The sequence below is a fragment of the Nerophis ophidion genome, linkage group LG17 (assembly GCF_033978795.1).
Source record: "Nerophis ophidion isolate RoL-2023_Sa linkage group LG17, RoL_Noph_v1.0, whole genome shotgun sequence".
NCBI classification, from domain to species: Eukaryota; Metazoa; Chordata; class Actinopteri; order Syngnathiformes; family Syngnathidae; genus Nerophis; species Nerophis ophidion.
This window is the reverse complement of record NC_084627.1, coordinates 33,878,878-33,897,906: the sequence shown is the minus strand read 5'-3', so window position 1 is coordinate 33,897,906 and position 19,029 is coordinate 33,878,878. Positions and strand designations below refer to the sequence as shown.

Genomic DNA, 19,029 nt, shown 5'->3' with positions numbered 1-19,029 from the left:
TGGCAAGGCAGGTTTAAACAGCAGGGCGGTATAGCTCGATTGGTAGAGTGGCCGTGCCAGCAACTTGGGGGTTGCAGGTTCGATTCCCACTTCCGCCATCCTAGTCACTGCCGTTGTGTCCTTGGGCAAGACACTTTACCCACCTGCTCCCAGTGCCCACCCACACTGGTTTAAATGTAACTTAGATATTGGGTTTCACTATATAAAGCGCTTTGAGTCACTAGAGAAAAGCGCTATATAAATATAATTCACTTCACTTCACACAGCTGGCTGATTGACACCAGGTGTGGCCAGGTGCCAATCAGCCACTGCTGACGGGAAACAGCGCTCAGGGAGACAAGCAGGAAACAACCAAAATAAACAACCAAAAACGGAAACAACCAAAAACACTGACAGGAAACAAAGACAAACATAGCGGAAAACCTAAAACATGACCAAACTGTCAGAGACAAGCCTGACAATCTTGAGTTGCATGTTATGAGCTCATATATTAATTTCACCTGTAACTCTAATCTCCGGTATAAACGAACGAGCCTTTGCATGATCTTTGCATGATATTCAGTTTTGTTTAGTTTCACCTGTATGTTGCATTACCATTTTTGACATGAATTGGCAGTATTTAAAAAAAAAAAAAAAAGATCATCAATGTATTTTATTTTGGACACAAATGGCCCTGTGTTATAGTAGAATATGGAATATTGTTTAGTTTTATGCCAGTTGTAATAATAATTGTTTTTGTAAATCAGGCCTGATGCTATAGTTGATGTGTGGCTTACATCATTTTGGCAAAACATGGCTGCCTTGTACCCAAGCCTTACAGATGTGGTCCCATTGAGGGAAGATGAGCCGTGAGTATCCTCTCAATTTAACACATAATAGCAAATATTCTATTGATGTTGACTCTCTGGCATGTTGCATTCACTTTGGAGCAATTTCTCAACAGACTTCCTCCGTCGTACACGTTCCATTTCTTGGATGGTGTAAAAGAGAAGACCGATGACTGTCGGAAAATTAGAACACAACCAGCTGCTCCTTCCCAGTCTCATCCCTTCTATGCCAAACTTCTGTCCAACGTGAGGGTCACTGACCAACAGCACTTTCAAGACGTGAGGCACATTGACTTTGACATCAGTGGCTCCAACATACAGTACGTCTTCTTCAAGCTCTTCCATTATTGATATTGGCCCAATATTAACAAAAAAAACAGGTATCGGATTATATTGGTTTGCATCTAAAATCTCTGATATAATTGCTCTTATACAAGCAATCCTGCAGCGTGTTTACTTGCGCAAAGATGGACTGCCAGTTAAAATTTAAATTTGCTCTAAGAAGCACACAAGGTTGGTATTTTAGTCAAGTCTACAGGATACTAGGAGCTACCAGCTACACAACAGCTAAGCACATAATAGCACACAAGCTAGACATACATAATACGTGTCCTTAATTGAACAATATTGCAGTCTAAAACACCACATTTGTTAATCTAAACAAGTATTAAATAGTTATATAATGTATGATGATCTGATGCACAGATCATCATACATAACTGATTCCACCATAGTATGGGGATTTTTTGTCCTTAGTTAGTTTGTTGTTGTGTCTTGTTCGCCTAGTAAAGAGTTGAATTTCCCGCACTCGGCCAGATCGGTTTCAGATGCTGGAACAAGTTTGTTGTGATGCTGCCTTTTTGAAACAAACTTCGCAGCGTGCAGTCTCTTGTTACACACCTGTTGCCGCAAAACCAAAGAACTGACAACATTTTTTTTTTTTTTTTTAGAAACAAATGTCTCGCTCTTATTAGCGTTAGTATTAGCCATGTTTTGCTACGTGTGCCGCTAAGAAAGTAAGGGGACGGCGCAAATTACACAAGCTCCTGAGGGCCAAAAGTTATGACGGAGCCAAAGAAGAAAACATTTTAATTGTTTGCAACAAAAAACTTGAATATATCGATAAAATCGATATATCCCTCAGGCTTACTGCATACAAGGCATTATAATGCCACATGTACATACAGCTCGCCTAAGTAGCATGGTAACATTGCTTAGCTTTCAGTCATGCACTGACCACATAAACCTGATTAGCACTCCACACAAATCAATAACATCAACAAAGCTCACCTTTGTGCATTCACGCACATCATAAACGTTTGGTGGACAAAACTAGACAACGAAGGAGTGAAATAAAAAACTTTTCTGTGGCAGCATCTGAGAAATTTATACATGTACTGTAAATAAACTATTGCGTCCCAGTCCACACAACTACGGTGAGTTCAAGGACTGCTAAAATTAGGATAAAACAGCGCTAGCCAAAAACTCTCATTAGTTAAGCATTAACACAAACTTATTAAGCAGAGGGCTTTCTAACAGTTAGGAAGGTTTGTGTCATGTTTGTCCTCCTACAGAATAGATTTTGTTTTTATTTTTTTCATTTTCCTACATTTCTGAAAATGCCGACCGCCGCATTAGATGTAGCCTGTGTACTTAGACAATACAACATATGACATAACACAACATATACACTTAAACGCAACATATAACACAACATGTAACATAACACCAAACAACATTTAACACAACACAGCGTATAATATAACACAATACAGTATATACTGTAAAATAACACATCATACAACATGTGTCAACATATAACATAAGACAGCATATAACAAAACACCAAACACAATATAACACAACTTATAACATTATGTTATATTGTTGTTACACAACATATTCAACAAAAGCATAACTCACAACACCACAAATAACATAACATAACGTATAATATAAGTCAACACTGCTTACCGTGTACAACATACTGTGCACCTATGAGTGCTTATTAATGGGGTCAATCTCCATGACAATCCAAACAGCCACAGGTTAACAAGCATCCACACTGTTTGTAATAATAGCCAGTTTGTATGTTCCTGTGCTGATACATAGATTGTGGTGAACTGCACTGTTTCATACAGTATTGGCTTACATCACCAATCAAACCACACTTCAGTACTGCTGTTGTTTTGGGTAGTTTTACTGCAGGTGACGTGGTGATGATGTATCCTTGCAACGCCCCAGAGGACGTTCAGCAATTCTGTCAGCTGTTGAGATTGGATCCAGAGGCTAAATTCTCTCTTACAAGCACAAATGGCTCTGCAGGTAAGGTTTTAAGCTGTATTCATGGTAAAAGTTAAGTTTAGCCCAGACATGGGCAAAATATGGCCCGTGGTTAAAGGGAAACTTCACTTTTTTTAATATGGTCTATTGTTCACAATATTTATGAGACAAGAAGACAAAAGGTTTTAGGTTTTTTTTGGGATTCTGGCTTGCAAAAATCGTCTCATTCCAGGTGGCTGTCAAAGCAGCTAGTAGGAGCAATCCATTCTGTTGCTACTTTTTCGTCCTTTGCGTAAATTTTTTGCCGTGTTTGTTGCATATTTGTTGCATTTTGCTTTATTGTAAAAGACTGATCTCAAGACGGTCGTCTGGGAAGTAAAGAGGCGAGACGTTCATATGTTCCTAATATTCAGGGTTTTATCAGTTATAGTTAATATTACAAATCCAACATAATTTTTTTCATGTACATTTTTTATTCAGCAAAAAAGCTGTACAATTCCATTTAGTTTTTGAGGTTATCTGTCATATTTATAGCATTCTATCAGTCATATTGTAAGTGTATTGTGTTTTTAGCTTTTACCCTTATCTGTGACATTTTAGGAATCTTTTTCACTAATGCTGAACAACCTAGACATATTTAAAGTAATCCTTAAAAAAGAGAACAAACTAGACACAGACAAACTCACAGCGTCATGTGAAAATCAAAATAAAAGAAAAAGACTGGTGAATATTGTCACACAATCACCAGTCAGTCTCTCCTCTGTTAGACTGAAATATCCTACTGTTTTAATGCCATATATTGTACTGTATATAAGGTATGTCTTTCTGTATACTATGTGTGTGTGTGTGTATTTATATATATATATATATATATATATATATATATATATATATATATATATATGTATGTATGTATGTATGTATGTATATATGTATGTATGTATATATGTATTTATTTATGTATATATGTATGTGATAATATATATAGTATATATGTATGTGTGTATGTTAATACATTTTTTATATATATGTATATATATGTATACATATATACATACACACACTTACAAACCCCAAAACCAGTGAATACAATGATGTGAAAATCCTTTTCAACTTATATTTAATTGAATAGACTGAAAAGAGAAGATACTTAACGGTCGAAACTGGAAAACCTTGTGTTTTGCAAATATTAGTTCATTTGGAACGTGATGCCTGCAACATGTTTCAAAAAAGATGGCACAAGTGGCAAAAACGACTGAGAAAGTTGAGGAATGCTTATCAAACACTTATTCCCACGGGCGAACAGGCTAATTGGGAACAGGTGGGTGCCATGATTGGGTATAAAAACAGCATCCATGAAATGATCAATCATTCACAAACAAGGATGAGGCGAGGGTCACCACTTTGTGAACAAATGTGTAAGAAAATTGTTGAACAGTTTAAGAACAACATTTCTCAACCAGCTATTGCAAACAATTTAGGGATTTCACCATCCGTAATATCCGTAATACGTGAGGTCTGTAATATCGTGAAAGGTTCAGAGAATCTGGTGAAATCACTGCAGGTAAGCGATGATATTACAGACCTTCGATTCCCTTAGGCGGTACTGCATCAAAAAGCAACATCGGTGTGTAAAGGATGTCACCACATGGGCTCAGGAACACTTCAGAAAACCACTGCCAGTAACTACAGTTTGTTGCTACATCTGTAAGTGCAAGTTAAAACTCTACTATGCAAAGCGAAAGCCAACACCCAGAAACCCCGCCAGCATCGCTGGTTTCCGAGCTCATCTAAGATGGACTGATGCATATTGTAAAATGTTTCTGTGGTCTGACGAGTCCACATTTCAAATTTTTTGGGAAACTGTGGATGTTGTGTCAAAGAGGAAAATAACCATTCGGATTGTTATTGCCGCTAAGTTCAAAAGCCAGCATCTGTGATGGTATGGGGGTGTATTAGTGCCCAAGGCATGGGTAACTTACACTTCTGTGAAGGCACTATTAATGCTGAAAGGTACATACAGGTTTTGGAAAAACTTATCTTGCCACCCAAGCAATGTTATCATGGACGCCCCTGCTTCTTTCAGCAAGACAATGCTAAGCCACGTGTTAAAACCACGTAGCTTCATACTAAAAGAGTGCGGGTGCTAGACTGGCCTGCCTGTGGTCCAGACCTGTCTCCTTTTGAAAATATGTGGCGCATTATGAAGCCTATAATACCCCAACAGAGACCCCGTACTGTTGAACAACTTAAGCTGTACATCAAGCAAGAATGGGTAAGAATTCCACCTGAAATGCTTCAAAAATGGGTTTCGTCAGTTCCCAAAGGTTTACTGAGTGTTGTTAAAAGGAAAGGCCATGTTACACAGTGGTAAATATGCCGCTGTGCGTACTTTTTTTCTATCTGTGTCTGCCATTAAATGCCAAAAAAGAAATTTGTTTGTCTGTTCAAACATTATATATATTTATTGTCTTTGCAGTCCATTCAATTGAATTGAAATTGAAAATAATTTGTAAATCATTGTATTCTGTTTTTATTTACAATTTACACAACATGCCAGCTTCACTGGTTTTTGGGTCCATCCATTACCTACCGCTTATTCCCTTTGGGGTCGCGGGGGCGCTGGTGCCTATCTCAGCTACAATCGGCCGGAAGGCGGGGTACACCCTATATATATATATATATATATATATATATATATATGTGTGTGTGTATATATATGTGTGTGTGTGTGTGTATATAAATGTGTACATATATACACAAAGTTGAGGACAGAGTTACTCGCCCTCCAAGTGCTGTTAAATTGAGAAATGCATTTTTTTAACACAGCTTTCCAAGCATCCTATTTTAAGTTTGGATGCTTCAAATATTTTTATTTGCACTTATAAACAAGTTTATTCCGTGAAAACTAAAAATTACCAGAGTTAAAATTATTAGACCCTTGATGCTAATAGGCAATTGTGTGTCCTTTTTAATGGATGACAGCCTGCAATTTTTTGTTAGTTTTTCACAAGTCACACACTCATGACCTGAGCAATCCCAGCCCATTCTTCTTTGACAAACTTATCATACTCCTGCCATGCACTTTGGTCTTCAATTCTCCCCAAAGATTGTCGATGGTGTTCATGTCGATGGTGTTCAAGTCAGGACTTTGTGCAGGCCATTCAATAACATTCACTTTCTTCACCAGGAGTGACTTATGTTTTGCGTCGTTATTATTCTGTACCTACTTTTGCTGCTGAATGCATGAGATTTATTTTTTCCGAGACCTTCAAATATCCTTTTTTTCTTTAGGATTCCTTCCACCTTGACAAGATTCCCAGTTGCATGAAGTATCCCCACAACATAATACTCCCACCACCTTGTTTCTCCGTGGGGGCCGTGCTCTTTGGCTTGTATGCCTCTCACTTCTTTCTCCAAACACGCAGTGTCTCAATGGTTTTCTTTCATTTGACCAAAGGATGCACATCCAGTATGCATAGTTTTTCTCGGGGTTGTCCTTTACATACTTCAATCTGGCTCAAAGGTGTCTTTATTGCAGATGTACAGTTTTTCTTGTTCTGTAGCCTTGCAGTCCAATCCTGTGCAGGACTTCAGTGATTGTCTTCTTTGAGACTACAATTCCAAGCTTGGCCAACTCATTCATTATTGGCTTGACAGTTGCTCTGTGGTCTTTAGACACATCTCTCACTAGCTTTCTTTCCAGGGTCTTTAAAAAAAAAGTTCCGACCTCTGTCCCATCTTACTGCCTTTGAATTTCTTGATCATACTTCGAACTCCAGTTCTTGACTTTTGGAAACACTGTGCTAACTTAGTGTATCCATCTCCTGCTTTGTGTGCATCAATGATTATATTTGTTGCATTTAAATTAATTGCTTTTGCTTTAAGCGTGATGCTTTCTGAGTTCTGAATAATACAGCGTGAATTGAATCTTCCACACTGCTCTATAGCTTCTTATTACAAAGTCAGTGTTCACTGGTGACTTCAAATAGGTTTGATTAACCAGAGCAGATGGCTTCCAAAACTTGCTGTCTCTCAAACTACTGGTAGTTTTTAAGAGGGCTAATAATTTTGACTCTGGGCATGTTTTTTTTTTTTTTTTGTGAAATAACTTTGTTTCTGTGTGCAAATTAAAATATTGGAAGCATCCAAAGTGAAAGTAGGATGCTTGGAAAAGCTGTGTTGAAAATGCATTGCTCTCTTTAACAGCACTTGGGAAATAAAAAATACATCTTTATAGTAGGGCTAAAAACAAATTTTGACCATGCAACAAATGTATTATACAACAAAAAACATAGGAATGTGGTTGTATTGGAACCATGTTGCACAATTGTGTCTGCCTGATGTGGTATAGGCAAAACCTGTCTTGTGTGCTCAGTCCCTGGCAGGCTTTCTCAGCCCTGCACTGTGAGCTACCTGGTGGAGAAGTGTTTGGACATTGCAGCCGTGCCTCGACGCTCCTTCTTTGAGCTGCTCGCTACCTTCTCCACCAACGAGCTGGAGCTTGAGAAGCTGGTCGAGTTTAGCTCTGCAGAAGGCCAAGAGGAGCTGCACAGCTACTGCAACCGACCACGCCGCACCGCTCTGGAGGTAGGGGCCTAGCATTCAGAGTCAGTGGAGGGTTGATAATAATTACAATTCATTTTACATCTACATTTTAAGTCTAAGCCATTACAGCCCACAGTTAGGCTTGGGCCGATAACACATTTTGCTTGACGATAGTATTGCCATTATTTTTGGAGACCAAATTAACATAATTCCAATGCATGCATCTCTGTTCTAAATGCCATCAACTTGTATATTTAATATATTGTCATGTGAGCTTATTGCTCCTCTCAATGAGTAGCTTGTACTTTTGAGGCATATAAGCTAATTAAATGTGCTCTTGCTGCTGTAGGTCTTGGCCGACTTCCCCCACACGACGGCACAACTCAAAGCCGACTACTTGCTCGATCTTTTTCCTCAGATCCAACCGAGGTCCTTTTCCATCGCCTCCTCTCTTCAGGTAGTTCTTTTGAACACAGCTATTCACTTGTTCTTCAAAAATATGCACCTTCCTCACAGTGTTTGGTATGTTCTACCCCGCCCCCCTTCCCTCTCGCAGGCTCACCCTAACAGGCTGCAGGTCCTGGTAGCTGTGGTCCAGTACAAAACCAAAATGTTTAAACCGCGGAGGGGTCTCTGCTCCACCTGGTTAGCCTCCCTCGATCCCACAAAAGGTCATCCACATCTTTGAATGCCTAAATACCACTGATGTGTGACTTTTGGAGTAAATAGAGCAGTGTTTTTCAAACTTGTTTCAGGCAAGGCACATTTTTTTCATTAAAAATACCAGCGGCACACCATTGATTGATTGATTGAAATTTTTATTAGTAGATTGCACAGTACAGTACATATTCCGTACAATTGACCACTAAATGGTAACACCCGAATAAGTTTTTCAACTTGTTTAAGTCGGGGTCCACGTTAATCAATTTGTGGTACAAATATATACAATCAGCATAATGCAGTCATCACACAGGTTAATCATCATATTATATACATTTCGTTATTTACATTATTTACAATCCGGGGGGTGGGATGAGGAGCTTTGGTTAATATCAGTACTTCAGTCATCAACAATTGCATCAACAGAGAAATGGACATTGAAACAATATGTACAACCAGCAGAGAACATAGTGAGTTCAGATAGCATAAGAACAAGTATATACATTAGAAATACATTTGATTATTTACATTAGGTTACTTAAAATCTGGGGAGATGGGATGTGAATGAAGGAGGGTATTAGTAAAGGGTTGAAGTTGCCTGGAGGTGTTGTTTTAGAGCTGTTTTGAAGGAATATAGAGATGCACTTACTTTTGCACCTGGTTGGAGTGCATTCCACATTGATGTGGCATAGAAAGAGAATGAGTTAAGACCTTTGTTTGATCGGATTCTGGGTTTAACGTCATTTGTGGAGCTCCCCCTGGTGTTGTGGTTGTGACGGTCATTTACGTAATGGAAGTAGTTTGACACGTACTTCGGTATCGGTATCAGGGAGGTGTAGCGGATTTTATAGACTAGACTCAGTGCAAGTTGTTTTAGTCTGTCCTCCACCCTGAGCCAGCCCACTTTGGAGAAGTGGGTTGGAGTGAGGTGTGATCTGGGGTGGAGGTCTAAAAGTAACCGGACTAGCTTGTTCTGGGATGTTTGGAGTCTAGATTTGAGGGTTTTGGAGGTGCTGGGGTACCAAGAGGTGCAAGTGTAATCGAAAAAGGGTTGAATGAGAGTTCCCGCTAGAATCTTCAAGGTTATTTTGTTAACCAGAGAGGAGATTCTGTAGAGGAATCTCGTTCTTTGGTTGACCTTTTTGATTACCTTGGTTGCCATTTTATCACAGGAAAGATTGGCCTCTGGAATAGAACCTAGGTAGGTGATCTCATCTTTCCTGGTGATAACAATGCCCCCCACTTTTATAGTGAAGTCACTGACTTTCTTAAGGTTGATATGGGACCCAAATAGGATGGATTCCGTTTTACCTAAGTGTATGGATAGTTTGTTGTCAGCGAGCCACGTGCAAATATTAATGAGTGAGGATTTGTTCCACCTGTGACTTGTCCTTGCCGGACACCAGCAGGGCCGAGTCATCCGCAAACAGGAACAATTCACAGTGGCATGCTGATGGCATGTCATTTACGTATATTAGTAACAGTAAAGGTCCTAGTATACTGCCTTGGGGGACTCCACAGCTTACTGAGAGGGGAGGGGACACGGTGCCGTTCACCTCTACCACCTGTTTCCTCCCCTCCAAGTAAGATTACATCCAGCTCGTTGAGGTTTTATCAAATCCGATCGCTCTGAGCTTATCCAACAGTATAGCGTGGTTAACGGTGTCAAAGGCCTTCTGAATGTCCAGCATGACCATGCCGCAGTATTTGCCCGAGTCCACCTCATGTTTGATGTGGCATTTGTTCATTAGTTTATTAGTAGCAAGGGATCTATCGACCTGTTCATAAACTATTTTTTCCATTACTTTTGAAATGGAACTGAGAACAGAAACAGGTCGGTAGTTACCAGGTTCTAATTTGCTTCCTTTTTTATAAAGGGGGTTACTCTTGCTATCTTGAAATCCTTGGGTACTTGGCCTTGATTGATTGGGAGGTTTATTATATGTGTGATTATTGGGGCAATGGTGGTGTCAGAGTCCATGAGGAATCTGCCAGCAGAAATCGTTAAAAAATTCAACTCTACCAGTCGTCATGCCTTTTTTTGAGTTTGTTGGTGTTTTTCTGTGTAGTGCTTCAGTTTTTGTCTTGCGCAGTCATTTTGGTGGCCCTCCCTGTTCACCTGTTCTGTTGGTGTTTTCCTGCAGCAGTTTCACGTCTTCTTTTGAGCACCATTCCCCGCACCTGCTTTGTGTTAGCAAGCAAGGCTATTTAAGTTGTTGCTATTCTTCTTTGTGTGTACATTATTAATTGTCATGTCATGTACGGATGTACTTTGTGGACGCCGTAAGTTTTTGCTGTCGTCCAACATTCTGCTTCTGTTTACTTGGTAGCCAATTCAGTTTTACTTGTGTTTTGCACAGCCATTCCTATGCTTCATTGCCTTTTTACTTATGCTCATTTTTGGTTTAAGCATTATAAACGTTTTTACCTGCATATTGTGATCACAACAAACCATCCTCGTCTCAACCGACACATTCCGACTTTTACAAAGCAATTAACTACCTGCTGCCACCTACTGACATGGAGTATTACGTGGTTTCCCTGCCGAGCTCTACAGAGCACAGACACTAAGCAACAGCACATTATTTGCAGATTATAATCATTGAATTGAAAAAAATATTTTTGGGAGGAATTAGGTGAAGTTGCATAATTTCTCACGGCATTCCCTATTTCTCATGAAATAGAGAATAGATGTATTTAGTTTTCATCTGACCTTTTCAAACAGATGACTAAGGAAAACAGGAGCAGCGCCTCCTTTCCAAATGTTTAGTATATTTCAGTTCAGCTCTGTTTAGTTATTTCTCATTTCTTTGACAAGAAGACAGCCCTCCTCATGTGATTGCACTTTGTCCTACAGAAGATGTTTATGTGCCTCTCTGGGTGAAGAAGGGAAGTCTAAAGTTTCCCACGGAGAAGGACATCCCCGTCATAATGGTTGGACCAGGAACAGGAGTGGCACCCTTCAGGTCAGCTTTACAAGAGAGGACTGCTGAGGGTAAACATGGTGAGTACGTCCCCTCCCTGGACTGATTTGTCTCTGAGTGGTGGGGCCTCATGGAGATGACTCCCCTCTTTGACTTATTTACTGTCCAGGCAATGTCCTGTTCTTTGGCTGTCGATCCGAGTCCAAAGACTTCTACTTCAGGTCCGAGTGGGAGGAGATGATGGCAGTTGGACAGTTGAGGCTCTTTTCTGCCTTCTCCAGAGACCAGGTTCACCCCATGACTCAATATGATGCCTGTGACTTATATTTCAGAACACTCACCCGGACTCACCTCAATTACTCAGCATCAAGGTTTGAAATTAAGGGGTTAAATCACCGAAATTATTCCCGAGCGTGGCCACCGCTGCTGCTCACTGCTCCCCTCACCTTGCAGGGGGTGGAACAAGGCGATGGGTCAAATGTAGAGGGTAATTTCACCACACCTAGTGTGTGTGTGTGTGGGTGTGTGTGTGTGTGTGTGTGGGTGTGGGTGGGTGTGACTATCAGTGGTACTTTAACTTGAACTTTTATTCACTCAATTAAAATTGTATTTTTATACTGTAGTACTTTTCATTCGGCCTGTGATTGATTGATTGAGTAATTGATTGAAACTTTTATTAGTAGATTACACAGCACAGTAAATATTACGTACAATCGACCACTAAATGGTAACACCCGAATAAGTTGTTCAACTTGTGTAAGTCGGGGTCCACGTTAATCAATTCATGGTACAAATATATACTATCAGCATAATACAGTCATCACACAAGTTAATCATCAGAGTATATACATTGAATTATTTACATTATTTACAATCCGGGGGGTGGGATGTGGAAGGGGGTGGTGGTTGGTTTGGTTGATATCAGCACTTCAGTCATCAACAATTATATCATCTGAGAAATGGACATTGAAACAGTGTAGGTCTCACTTGGTAGGATATGTACAGCGAGCAGTGAACATAGTGACCTTAGAGAGTATAAGAACAAGTATATACATTTGATTATTTACATTTGATTATTTACAATCCGGGGAGGTGGGATGTGGAGGGGGGAAGGTGTTAGTCTAGAGTCGAAGTTGCCTGGAGGTGTTCTTTTAGTGTGCTTTTGAAGGAGGATAGAGATGCACTTTCTTTTCCACCTGTTGGGAGTGCATTCCATATTGATGAGGCATAGAAGGAGAATGAGTTAAGACCTTTGTTATGTCGGAATCTGGGTTTAAATTAAGGTTTAAGTACCAATGATTGTCATGAACACACTAGGTGTGGTGAAATTTGTTCTCTGCATTTGACCCATCTCCTTGAACACCCCCTGGGAGGTGAGGGGAGCAGTGCGCAGCAGCGGTGTCCCACCCGGGAATCATTTATGGTGATTTAACCCCCAATTCCAACCCTTGATGCTGAGTGCCAAGCACACTGCCAAAAGTCAGTGTTCGAAAACAAGAAAAAAAAAAAAAAATTGGGGGTATTTTATTTGAGCTAAGCAAAATTATCTGCCAATAGAAAAAGAAAATGTGGCTTGTCAAGACTTTCCAAAACAAGTACAATTAGCTAACCTCAATGAACCAAGAAATACCTTAAAATAAGTATATTCTCACTAATAACAACTGCACTACTATATGAGTACTTATTTTCTATTGTTTAAAGGGGAACATTATCACAATATCAAAAGGGTTAAAAACAATAAAAATCAGTTCCCAGTGGCTTGTATTTTTTGAATTTTTTTTCAAAATTTTATCGGTCCCCGAATATCCCTAAAAAGCTTTAAAGTGCTTGATTTTCGCTATTTGCGATGCGACTATCCACTTCCCTGTGACGTCATACAGTGCTGCCAATGTAAACAAACAACGGCGAATACCACAGCAAGATATAGCGACATTAGCTCGGATTCAGACTCGGATTTCAGCGACTTAAGCAATTTAACAGATTACGCGTGTATTGAAACGGATGGTTGGAGTATGAAAGTATTGAAGAAGAAACTGAAGGTATTGAGCGAATAACTATTGACGCTATTCATAGCCATACCAAGGCCGAATAGCTGCGTTAGCATCGCCGGTAAAATGTGCGGACCAAACGATCAGGACTTTCGCATCTTTTGACACTGGAGCAACTTAAATCCTTCGATTGGTAAGTGTTTTTTTCGCATTAAATGTGGGTGGAAGGAAACGTAATATAGTTGCAAATGCATCTGCAGGTTATCCATACATCTCTGTGCCATGTCTGCTTTAGAACCGCCGGTAAATAGCATGTTCGCATCGATTAGCGTAGCATGTTAGCATCGATTAGCTGGCAGTCAACATCAACAAAACTCACCTTTGTGAATTCGTTGACTTTATAGTTGCAAATGCATCTGCAGGTTATCCATACATCTCTGTGCCATGTCTGCTTTAACACCACCGGTAAATAGCATGTTAGCGTTGATTAGCGTAGCATGTTAGCATCGATTAGCTGGCAGTCACGCCGCAACCAAATATGTCTGATTAGCACATAAGTCAACATCAACAAAACTCACCTTTGTGATTTCGTTGAATTTATCGTTGCAAATGCATCTACAGGTTATCCATACATCTCTGTGCCATGTCTGCTTTAGCACCGCCGGTTAAATAGCATGATAGCGTCGATTAGCGTGGCATGTTAGCATCGATTAGCTGGCATTCCCGCCGCGACCAAATATGTCTGATTAGCACATAAGTCACCAACATCAACAAAACTCACCTTTGTGATTTAGTTGAATTTATCGTTGCAAATGCATCTGCAGGTTATCCATACATCTCTGTGCCATTTCTGTCATCGCCGGTAAAATGTGGGGACACTTTGGCACATTCAATGGGGGTCTGTTGGAAGACACTTTCGCATCTTCGGGCCAGTGGTGCAACTTGAATCCCTCCCTGGTAGTGTTGTTACACCCTCCGACAACACACCAACAAGGCATGATGTCTCCAAGGTTCCAAAAAATAGTCGAAAAAACGGAAAATAACAGAGCTGAGACCCGGTGTTTGTAATGTGTTGAAAATGAAAATGGCGGCTGTATTACCTCGGCGACGTCGCATTCTGACGTCATCGCAAAAAGAGCGATAAACAGAAAGGCGTTTAATTCGCCAAAATTCACCCATTTAGAGTTCGGAAATCGTTTAAAAAAATATATGGTCTTTTTTCTGCACCATCAGAGTATATATTGACGCTTACATAGGTCTGGTGATAATGTTCCCCTTTAATCGAAAATAAAACAACGAAGTCCATTTGGCTGTCATCGGTTTTAATGTGAGACACAATTGTGTCAAAGTCATGATTTTCTTTTTACATGCTTGAAATAAGAAACTATTACTTTTAAAAAGTAGTTTTGTACTTGTGAGTGTTGATGACACAGTTGATATTCTCGTTTCAAGCATGTTTTTCTCAATATAGGTCATCAAATCTCAGCAACAAGCTGTAATATCTTACTAAGATCATTTAGGACCAAACCCCTTAAAACAAGTAAAATACTCTAACATAAAATCTGCTTAGTGAGAAAAATGATCTCATCAGACAGAAAATAAGCAAATATCACCCTTATTTGAGATATTTCATCTTACTTCGATTTCCGTTTTTGTAGAGCATGGAGGTAATGGGTCCCATTTTTTTAATAGTCTTTGGTATGACTCGGCCGGGGTTTGAACTCCCAACCTACCGATCTCAATGCGGACCATCTAACCACTAGGCCCCTGAGTAGGCTTTCAACATGGTTTGTGGAGCTCCCCCTGGGGTTGTGGTTATGGTGGTCATTTAGTTTAGAAGTAGTAATAGGTGGGAAGCGAACCTGCAACCCTCAGGTTTCTGGCACGGCCGCTCTACCCACTACGCCATGCCGCCCCAAATAGTTTGATATGTACTTCGGTATCAGGGAGGTTTAGCGGATTTTATAGACTAGGCTCAGTGCAAGTTGTTTTACTCTGTCATCCACCCTGAGCCAGCCCACTTTGGAGAAGTGGGTAGGAGTGAGGTGTGAAATGGGGTGGAGGTCTAAAAGTAACCTGACTAGCTTGTTCATCGCAGCTGTTGTGGTAGTTCTTAAATATAACGTCTTCTGCCTGCTCTGCCGTTGAAGTTTTCACCGTATCCCTGGCTAGGGGGCAGTCAGGTACTAGGTCTTTGCCAAGGGCCACCTTGGGTAACAGTAGTAAAGGGGTTAACCTCGTAGTGCCCCAAGACCCCATAGAGGAGCCTCCACTGCCGGATGCACTTTAATGTCATGCCCAGGACAAGTGTGTATGTATATGCATATATATACTGTGTGTGTGTGTGTGTGTATATATATATATATATGTATATATATATATATATATCCATCCACCCATTTTCTACCGCTTATTCCCTTTTGGGGTCGCGGGGGGCGCTGGCGCCTATCTCAGCTACAATCGGGCGGAAGGCGGGGTACACCCTGGACAAGTCGCCACCTCATCACAGGGCCAACACAGATAGACAGACAACATTCACACTCACATTCACACACTAGGGCCAATTTAGTGTTGCCAATCAACCTATCCCCAGGTGCATGTCTTTGGAGGTGGGAGGAAGCCGGAGTACCCGGAGGGAACCCACGCATTCACGGGGAAGACATGCAAACTCCACACAGAAAGATCCCGAGCCTGGATTTGAACCCAGGACTGCAGGACCTTCGTATTGTGAGGCAGACGCACTAACCCCTCTTCCACCGTGAAGCCCTATATATATATATATATATATATATATATATGTGTATGTATGTATATATGTATATATATATATGTATGTATGTATGTATATATGTATATTACATGCCAAAAGTTTGGACACACCTTCTCACTCAATGTGTTTTCTTTATTTCATGACTATTTACATTGTAGATTGTCACTGAAGGCATGAAAACTATGAATGAACACATGTGGAGTTATGTACTTAACAAAAAAAGTTGAAACAACTGAAAACATGTTTTATATTCTAGTTTCTTTAGAATAATAACAGCTTTGCACACTCTTGACATTCTCTCAATGAGCCAACTCCTTGAAGACTGTTGGAGAACCATTTCAGGTGACTCCTTCTTGAAGCTCATCGAGAGAATGCCAAAAAGGTTTTACATCGTTAAGTTCAACTCGTGAAAAATGGGAGCAAAAACAAGAGTGTTGCGTTTGTATTTTTGTTCAGAAAATATATGTGTATGCGTGTGTTTTATTGTATAATTGTACATAAGGTCAGTGTAGACAGGCTGGTCCGACGTCAGAAAGTCATAACCTTTAAGTAACCATGAATTAATCAACGTGGACGCCGACTTAAACAAGTTGAAAAACTTAATGGGGTGTTACCATTTAGTGATCAATTGTATGGAATATGTACTGTACTTTGTAATCTACTAATAAAAGTTTCATCCAATCAATCAAAAAACCAAAGTAATGTAGGTGGAAAAGGAGTACAATCAAGGGGCGTCCTAATATTTTCCACCAATGCATACTAATTTGATACATTAAAGATATTATTTGTCCGACTTTGTCATTCCAGGAAGAAAAGATTTATGTACAACAGCGTGTCAGCGAGAACGCTGCACTCATTTGGGACCTTATTAGCAATAAAGGCGCCTACTTCTACATAGCAGGGTAAGTTCCGAGCAAACTTTTGTGGATTCTGACGACACTTCTTAACATTTCTTTGACGTCTGCACAGAAATGCCAAACAGATGCCGACCAGTGTGTGTGACGCACTCAAAAGGGTCTTCGAGCAGCAGGGAGGGCTGTCGTCCGAGGACGCCGAACAGATGCTGACAGTCATGGAACGCTGCGGTCGGTTCCAAAGTGAGACCTGGTCCTGATCAGACGGAGTCAAGAAGGACAGCGGTCACATGACTTCACATCGGTGACATCATCAATATATCTACTCACTCTATGCACAGAAGAAGATTTGAAATTCTGGACTAATACTTCAGTCCTGCCACCGCAACAATAAAGAAGGACCATGTACACACTTCAAAGAATGTGGGTGCATTTTAGAAACAAAGTTCCGACTGTCTTTTAGGTCGCGAATGTGAGGTGATTGGATGAGTGTGAGTAAGGCCATGAAGGAAAAGTAAGGGAGTGCCAGAGTGTGTGTGCAATGTCAGCTTATTGAGTGTGTGACCCCCACGGTCAGATCTTCGTGTACACCACCTGAAAAAGAAAATTATGTTTAATTCTGCATAGACAGATCAATTTTGGTTGTGGAAAAAAATCTAAAAGAATGCACAAAGTATTGTGTTATTTGCTGTGTTATATTTACTGTTTCCTTAGTGGAAGAAATTTGTCAAAATGGGTTTTTTTTTATAAGTGATGTTATGTAAGGGATCTAGGCTGAGATCTTAGGTTCAAGAACTTTAAAACCAGTGAAGTTGGCACGCTGTGTAAATTGTAAATAAAAACAGAATTCAACGATTTGCAAATCCTTTTCAACTTATATTCAATTGAATAGACACGTAGGATTTGGGGGGGCTCGGCTTGGTTGGGACCCACCATGACCTTGATGTCCCCCAATTTTAATCGCATTATTAGTTCCTACAAGCATACACGTCTCACTCATGCTACAGTACACACATCAATAGGGACTGGAGGTCGGCGGTAACGCCTGGCCTCCTAATTTTAACTACACAGTAGACACTCTGGGGGCCCTGTACACATGCATGAGGGGGTTGGGGTTTTGGAGTACATTGCCTCCTCAGCCGGTGCGGGTTGCAGGGACTGCGGTCTGGTGGCCTGCCACTCCTGGGCAGGACCTCGCTGAAGGTGTGAGGATTTTATTGTTATTATTATTTTTTTGATTTATTTATTTTATTTTAAAGAAAAAATAATCATACAATATATTATTTATTTGTGTGGGGTGTCGCTCGGGTCTCGCTTCCTGTCGAGCGGGGTCCGTGCCCGTGTGGCCCGTCCTTGCGGTGTGGAGTCTGTGCTGGTGACTTGATGCGGTGGAAGCGCGGCCCCTTTGTCTGGTCTGGATGCTGTGTCTCGGTTGTTTGGGCAGTGGTGTGTTTGTGCGGGTTTGGGTTGGGGTGGTGGGGTCTACTGGTGGGCGGGGGTGTGTTGATGTCTCTTGTTTGCATGTTGGCGTTTGGGCTGACTGGCAGGCTGGTCTCCATGATCCTGTTGGCGTGTAGTTGCCGATCATTTTTTTTTTCTCGATCGCTTTGATTTGATGGGGTGGTGCCGACTGTCTGGGACTATTGCAGCTGCTGTTTCTGATGCCGTTTGTTTGTGGTGTGGGCACCCGTGGCTGCTGGGTCCGGTGCAGGTGGGTGGCTGATGTTGTGACTGGTGGTAGCGGGCACTCGTGGTGGTTGTCGGGGCTGACGGACTAGCCGGCTTCATACTTGTTTATTGTCGTGTTGGTTGGCTTGTCGGGTGTGGGCCTGGGGTGCCCTTGCGCCCTGCCGCGCCGCCCTTGCGTGCCCGGTTTCGCACCGTTGTCTGGGGCGGGCTTGTCGGGGGTTATCTCTGGGTGGCGTGGGTACGCGGCAGTACCTATGGGGCTTGGGGGTTCGGCTAGGTCTCAGTGGGCAGTGGATGCCGGGACTTCATTGCTGTCCCTCCGGCCTGTGTATGGATTGGTTGTCGTAGAGATGTGTGTGTATATACATATATGGGTGGAGGAAAGGGGAGCATCCACCCTCGTTGATCCCGCATCAGGGCAAGAAAAAACTCCACCCAATGGGATGACAATGAGAAACCTTGTAGGGGACCGCAGATGTGGGAGTC

General features: G+C 41.1%; 1 protein-coding gene across 2 annotated transcripts in view; it reads left to right on the top strand.

Moving 5' to 3' along the window:
• Nucleotides 1–17,706, top strand: part of ndor1 (NADPH dependent diflavin oxidoreductase 1) — a 31,439-nt gene extending 13,733 nt beyond the window's left edge. For both annotated transcript variants that reach the window (XM_061876780.1, XM_061876778.1), the window contains exons 6-15: nt 747–848; nt 944–1,147; nt 3,025–3,152; nt 7,489–7,700; nt 8,008–8,115; nt 8,215–8,329; nt 11,176–11,322; nt 11,412–11,530; nt 16,808–16,902; nt 16,970–17,706. In XM_061876780.1, coding sequence (XP_061732764.1) covers nt 747–848; nt 944–1,147; nt 3,025–3,152; nt 7,489–7,700; nt 8,008–8,115; nt 8,215–8,329; nt 11,176–11,322; nt 11,412–11,530; nt 16,808–16,902; nt 16,970–17,114 — 1,375 coding nt within the window. In that variant the 3' untranslated portion in view covers nt 17,115–17,706. The remainder of the gene's footprint in view (nt 1–746; nt 849–943; nt 1,148–3,024; nt 3,153–7,488; nt 7,701–8,007; nt 8,116–8,214; nt 8,330–11,175; nt 11,323–11,411; nt 11,531–16,807; nt 16,903–16,969) is intronic.
• Nucleotides 17,707–19,029: the final 1,323 nt, after the last annotated feature.